Source organism: Myotis myotis, unplaced genomic scaffold (assembly GCF_014108235.1).
Source record: "Myotis myotis isolate mMyoMyo1 unplaced genomic scaffold, mMyoMyo1.p scaffold_m19_p_22, whole genome shotgun sequence".
NCBI classification, from domain to species: Eukaryota; Metazoa; Chordata; class Mammalia; order Chiroptera; family Vespertilionidae; genus Myotis; species Myotis myotis.
Window position 1 is genome coordinate 3,306,055 of NW_023416327.1, and position 7,132 is coordinate 3,313,186.

At 53.6% G+C, this 7,132-nt stretch overlaps 1 protein-coding gene across 1 annotated transcript; it reads left to right on the top strand.

Annotated features, from left to right (window-relative positions):
- The first annotated feature begins 493 nt into the window (after positions 1-493).
- On the top strand, positions 494-1,869 carry LOC118679018 (dolichol kinase-like). Its single transcript, XM_036355248.1, is given in 4 exon segments — positions 494-872; positions 905-1,127; positions 1,129-1,472; positions 1,475-1,869. Coding segments are annotated over 4 exon segments (1,341 nt in total).
- The last annotated feature ends 5,263 nt before the right edge of the window (positions 1,870-7,132 follow it).

A 7,132-nucleotide genomic window follows, 5' to 3' on the forward strand; every position in this document is an offset into this window, starting at 1 on the left:
TGGCATCCACTGACCCAGCCCATGCAGGCCAGCCCCCCGGGTGCAGGGGAGGGGTCTGGAGAGGGAGAAAAAATCTTTACGCAGTGAGTTTGTGCGTTTCTTCATTCTATGAATATGACACAGGCTTTCCCTCTTGATGCAAATTAAAAAGTAGCACTTGTTATGTGATAGAATTCCGTATATGAACGGTCCATCTTCCACTTCCAGCAAAGAACAAACGATGAGCTGTTCTTCACATTCTTTCCTTTTTCCTGTTGGTTGACTTCCATGAAAATGCATACAATGAGAATGCATACACATACTGTAAAATATGCTTTTAGTACATACATAATAAATACTTATCGTTACGAAAGAAAACTAGAAAATATATTAAGAAAATAATAAAAATTGAAGCCAAGATGGCGACTGCAAGGGAGGTTAAGATTGCGTGGCTAAGGCACCTGAGGTTGTGATGAAGGCAGCGGAGTGGCAACTTGTGCGCAGTAGGTGGGAGATGGTGGCGGGGGACCGGGCACCAGCCCCCAGGCGTCAGAGAGCGCCCGACAGTGGAAGCGCTGTCTTTCAGTTCAGAATGTCTGCCAACAGCGGTCTCTTGCCCGCTGCGATGGTCATGCCTTTGTTCAGACTGGTCATGAAGGAACGCTGCCAGGCTGCGGGGAAACCCTACTTTGAACGCTTTAGAATTGTGGTGGCAGCCACTGGCATGGCCGTGGACCTCTTCTCGTTGGTGTTGGCACTGGGCATCACTCGCCCAGTGCCCACCAACACTTGTGTCATCTCGGGCTTGGCTGGCTGTGTCATCACGTATATCATGAAGCACTCGCTGCGGGTGGGCGAGGTCATCGAGGTCCTGGAGGTCCTGTTGCTGGCCCGAGGAGTTGCACCATCCCCGTGATCTTCGTCTTCTACCTCAACATGATCCTGCTGTACCTGCTCCCCTGCTGCTTCACCCCTGGGGAGGCGCTGCTGGTGTTGGGTGGCATCAGCTTCCTGCTCAACCAGCTCATCAAGCGCTCTCTGACCGTGGTGGAAAGCCAGGGCGACCCAGTGGACTTCCTCCTGCTGGTGGCAGTGACTGGGATGGTCCTCATGGGCATCGTCTTCAGCGCCATCTTTGTCTTCATGGACTCAGACAGAAACCCGCCTCTACCTCCTAGCCTACTGGTCTTTGCTGGCCACCTTTGCCTGCCTGGTGGTTGTGTACCAGAATGCCAACCGGTCATCTTCCGAATCCAAGAAACACCAGGCCCCCACCATTACCCAGAAATATTCCCACTTCATTGTGGTAGCCACCTACGCCCCAGGTACCATCTTTGACCGACCGCTGCTCTATGTGGCCGCCATTGTGTGTCTGGCAGTCTTCATCTTTCTAGAGTATGTGCGCTATTTCCGCATTAGGCCCCTGGGCCACACTCTGCGCAGCCTCCTCTCCCGCTTCCTGGATGAACGGGACAGCGGACCGCTCATCCTGACAACATCTACCTGCTCCTGGGCATGTCTCTTCCCATTTGGCTGGTCCCCAGGCCCTGCACACAGAAGGGTAGCCTGGGAGGAGCGAGAGCCCTAGTCCCCTATGCCAGCATCCTGGATGTGGGTGTGGGTGACACTGTGGCCTCCATCTTTGGCAGCACCATGGGGGAAATCCGCTGGCCTGGAACCAAAAAGACTTTTGAGGGGACCATGACATCTATATTTTCCCAGATCATTTCTGTAGCCCTCATCTTAATCTTTGACAGTGAAGTGGACATAAACCACAGTTATGCTTGGATTTTGGGGTCCATCAGCACAGTGTCCCTCCTAGAAGCATACACTACGCAGATAGACAATCTCCTTTTGCCGCTCTATCTCCTGATATTGCTGATGGCCTAGCTGTTGTGCAGCAGTGATGAAGGAAACAGGGACATGGAGAGAACAAATGGTCCCCACAGCGGCCAGCCTCTTGGGCATAAAGAAGCAAGGGGTGAGAAGCAGATTGGATTTTTCAGTTGATTCAGATTCAAAATAAAAATTAAAGCTCTGCCGAAACCGGTTTGGCTCAGTGGATAGAGCGTCGGCCTGCGGACTGAGGGGTCCCGGGTTCGATTCCGGTCAGGGGCATGTACCTGGGTTGCGGGCACATCCCCAGTGGGAGATGTGTGGGAGGCAGCTGATCGGTGTTTCTCTCTCATCAATGTTTCTAACTCTCTATCTCTCTCCCTTCCTCTCTGTAAAAAATCAATAAAATATATTAAAAAAAATAAAAAAATTAAAAAAATTAAAGCTCTCAAAAAAAAAGAAAATAATAAAAATTGCCTGCAACCTTATCCCCCCAAAATGACTTTTGTTACATTTTGGTGACTATCCTGTCAGTGTCTTTTCCGTGCGCATGTGCTGGTGTTTGTATATGAAACACGGACTGTGCTCTTTACTCGCCTCTGTATGAGCTTTTCTCACTTACTGTGCCTGGAGCATGTTCCTGTGTGGCTGGCTGCATGGCCCCTGCCTTGTGGGTGTATGATAATTATTTAGACACTTCCTGGTACTGGGGATGAAGGTGTTCCCAGTTTTTTCCTATTATGATTACACCCCGATGACAGCAGTGCGATTTGAAGAGGCACCTGACTTCCTGCACCTACTGCCCAGGCTCTCTGAGGAGCGAGGCTCAGGGTTTCAGTGTGTCTTCACACGAGGCGCAGCCTGCAGACCTCCCCACGGTTCATGGATGCAGCCCCACGGTGTGCGTGCACCGTTAAAACGGGCGCCCTCCCAAGCTCTCCTGGAGCCCGTTCTCAGTGTCTTCACCAGCCAGCAGGAGGCCCTGGGAGGCCCACCCCCGTCCCTGGGGGAGGCAACGTGGGCCCACAGCCGACGATGGGCCACTGGCCTGGAAGACTGGGGACACGGCAAGCTCTCGGTTTCCATTCCTGCTGGTGCGAAATCTTCACCGTCGCTCTTAACAGTGGGCCTGCTGGCCCTAGCCGGTTTGGCTCAGTGGATAGAGCCTCAGCCTGAAGACTGAAGGGTCCCAGGTTCCATTCCAGTCAAGGGCACATGCCTGGGTTGTGGGCTCCATTCCCAGTAGGGGGTGTGCAGGAGGCAGCTGATCAATGATTCTCTCTCATCATTGACATTTCTATCTCTCTCTCCTCCCTTCCTCTCTGAAATCAATAAAAATATTTTTTAAAAGGGGGGGCCTGCTGGTACAGGGCCACCTTCCGCCCACAGGTACCATGCGCCCTCCCCACACGCACCAGGCAGGGCACCTCTTCAACAACCGGAACCTTCCTCCTTCACCAGCCTGCAGACCGCCCCCCATCCCCACGAACCGGCTCTAGCACGGATCATCCGTCCCTCGGCTTCTGTGGAAGGCTGTCCTCTCAGCAAAGATTCGGGTGTAATTGATGTTTGCTGGAGGGAGAGGAAGAGGATGCAGAACCAAAATAGAACAGTTAGCCCCAAAATTCTTTCCTACTGAATGCTGTCTGGCATGGAATTATCTGGAATCCATCTGCTCCCAGAGGAATTGGAGAAAGACTAGGGGGGCAGGAAAGAAAGCATTTGACTGGGGATGCCCAGGCCAAGACGGCCCGAGCCTGCTCCCGGGCCTGCAGGGCGGCCAGCCGAGTCCCACCCTCTGTGAGGAGGGGTAGAGATGCCCAGTGTGTCCAGTCACGGGCCCCACAGGGCCAGCCCCTCTCTCCTGCTCCAGGATTGACCCTGCACTTTCCTGTTCCCTGGTGTCGTCTTGTCTTTCCTCCTCTCTCAGCACACAGATGATCCTGGCTTCAGCTGAAACAGAAAAGCAAGTAGCTAACAAAACCAACCCGCCGAGGCCGATTTGGCTCAGTAGATAGAGCGTCGGCCTAGGAACTGAAAGGTCCCAGGTTCGATTCCGGTCAAGGGCACATGCCTGGGTTGTGGGTTGGATCCCCAGTAGGGGGTGTGCAGTAGGCAGCCGATCAATGATTCTCTCTCATCGATGATGTTTCTATCTCTCTCTCCCTCTCCCTTCCTCTCTGAAATCAATAAAAATATTAAAAAGAAAACAACCCCCATCACTTCCCTGCTCTGGCCCCTGGCAGCAGACCTCGGAGGCTGGCTCCGCCCAGGGTCCCACTCCTTGCCTGGACTTATATCACTGCATTCCCAGGGTCCCATCTCAAGGTGAGGCTGCCCTCTGCTTTCACCTCCACTTTCATATCCCACAACTCGGCATCCCAAACCTCCGCACCCCACACCTCCACCTCCCATACCTCCCCATCCCACACCTCCACACCCCACACCTCCACACCCCACACCTCCCCATCCCACACCTCCACACCCCACACCTCCACACCCCACACCTCCCCATCCCACACCTCCACCTCCCACACCTCCCCATCCCACACCTCCACACCCCACACCTCCACCTCCCACACCTCCACCTCCCACACCTCCACACCCCACACCTCCACCTCCCACACCTCCACCTCCCACACCTCCACCTCCCACACCTCCACACCCCACACCTCCACCTCCCACACCTCCACCTCCCACACCTCCACCTCCCACACCTCCACACCCCACACCTCCCCATCCCACACCTCCACACCCCACACCTCCACCTCCCACACCTCCACCTCCCACACCTCCACCTCCCACACCTCCACACCCCACACCTCCCCATCCCACACCTCCACCTCCCACACCTCCCCATCCCACACCTCCACACCCCACACCTCCACCTCCCACACCTCCACCTCCCACACCTCCACCTCCCACACCTCCCCATCCCACACCTCCACACCCCACACCTCCACCTCCCACACCTCCACACCCCACACCTCCACCTCCCACACCTCCACCTCCCACACCTCCACACCCCACACCTCCCCATCCCACACCTCCACCTCCCACACCTCCCCATCCCACACCCCACACCTCCACCTCCCACACCTCCACCTCCCACACCTCCCCATCCCACACCTCCACACCCCACACCTCCACCTCCCACACCTCCACACCCCACACCTCCACACCCCACACCTCCATCTCCCACACCCCACACCTCCACCTCCCACACCTCCCACACCTCCCCATCCCACACCCCACACCTCCACCTCCCACACCTCCCACACCTCCCCATCCCACACCCCACACCTCCACCTCCCACACCTCCATCTCCCACACCTCCACCTCCCACACCTCCACACCCCACACCTCCACACCCCACACCTCCACACCCCACACCTCCAGACCCCACACCTCCACAGCACTGCCTCCCACACTGGAGACTTGGCCTCGCTGGGCCTTTGAGACACCACCGTCCCTGGTTCCCCTCCTCTCTGCCCTGCCACCCATCTCCAGGGCACGCCCTCTCTCTATGATTCCCAGTGGACGCTGGAGCACGGGCAGTGTTGTCGCACGTGTACTGTGTGTTTTCTGTGCACCCTCACCTTATCCCTTCAAGGAAGCACTTCACAGCCTCTCTGTGGCACTTCCAAATTGCCAGCATCACTATTCTTGCTCTTTCTGGCCATTTTTAAATAAAATAAGGGTGACTTTAACACAAGCACTGAGATACCAGTGGACATTATGACTGAGCCGCCTGCTCATGATTGACGGACAGGGCGCCCTGCACATGCCGAGCAAAGGGGTGATCCGCGCCCAGGGCAGTCCGGAGCAGGAGGGCCGAGGTCTCGTCACATCACTCAGAATGGTGTGCAATCTCACACCTGCTGCCATTTTGCATTTAATATTTTCGGGCCACAGCTGACTTCAGAAAGTGAAAACCACAGGTAAGGGATGACTACTGTAAGGGGTTTTGATCTCTCTGCTTAAGCTGTGAGCTCCATGGGGGGAAGGAGGGCTGATCTGGGCTGTTTTCTCTCTGTCCTGAGCATCCAGACCAGTGCCTGGCACTCAAGAACGTTTTGCTGGAAAAGACTGAGGAAATGGGCCACCGTTTAGGCAATGTCCAACAAAGCACCGAATTTCGTGTGAGTGAGCACATAATCATGCATTGGTTTCCTACAGCTGCTGTAACAAATTACCACAAGTTTGCTTAAAGCAGCAGAAATTCTTTCTCCCACTGTCCCTTTAGAAATCAGAAGCCCGAAATCCAGATGCCAGCAGGCCCAAGGCTGTAGGGAGAACCCTCCCTCGCCTCCTCCCCTCCCTGGTGGCTCCTGGCACTCTTCGGCTCAGTGAAGGCACAACGCCAATCTTTGCTCCATCGCCTTCTCCTGTGTCTGTCTGTGTCCAAATCTCTCTTTTCTCTTCACTTGATCTTAGTCAAAGGCGGAGAAGTGCTACTCCCCCTTTCTATAAAGACACCAGTCATTGAATTTACAGCCACACTAAATCCAGGACCTCAAAATGTTTCACCAACTACATGTGCCAAGACCTATTTCCAAACAAGGCCACATTCCGAGGTTTCTGGTAGACATTGTTTTGGGGGAGCGACACTGCTCAGCCCACTGCAGTAAGTTTAGGTCTCCCATGATATTTAGATGGTCTAGGTACCACCTACCAGAGACTCACCTATTGGGTTGCAAAGATCATTTTAGTTTTTCAAGTGTTTTTTATAAAGGAGACATTCTTAAATTGATGGGGCCAATAGAGATATGCCATTTTAATCTAAAAACTCAAACATGTACTAGTATAAATGGAATTTTTTATTTTCTTATGTGTGATTTTTTATTTTTGCCTTGAGCTCCCGTTGCACCTCATGGGAAGATCAGGCTAGACATGTTCAGTCTTTTCCTCAGTCATTTCAGATGGAAATAGATTGAGTTCTGATTCCCGCCTGCCATCATCTCTCCCATCTCTGTTTGCATTCAGAGGCTGGGGGGCTCTGTGAACAGGGCTCTGGGCTCTGTCTGCACCTCTGGGGTAGCCCTCAGGACCGAGCACACAGACCTCCAGACCTCCTGGCCATCTGTCCCTGCTGCTGGTGGTGATGGTGCTGCTGCTGGTGGTGAGGGGAAGGGGTCAAGTCAAAGCAAGATTCTTTTACTTAACATTTGTTAGCATTTTGTTTTACTTTGAAGTTTTCTGTTATTTAACTTATAAAGGCAATAGCCTTTATAATAAAAGTTTTGTTTTCTATGAAGAAAATGTTCACCAAATGTTAAGTGGAAAAAACAGTATCCAAAACAGAATACTGTACAGC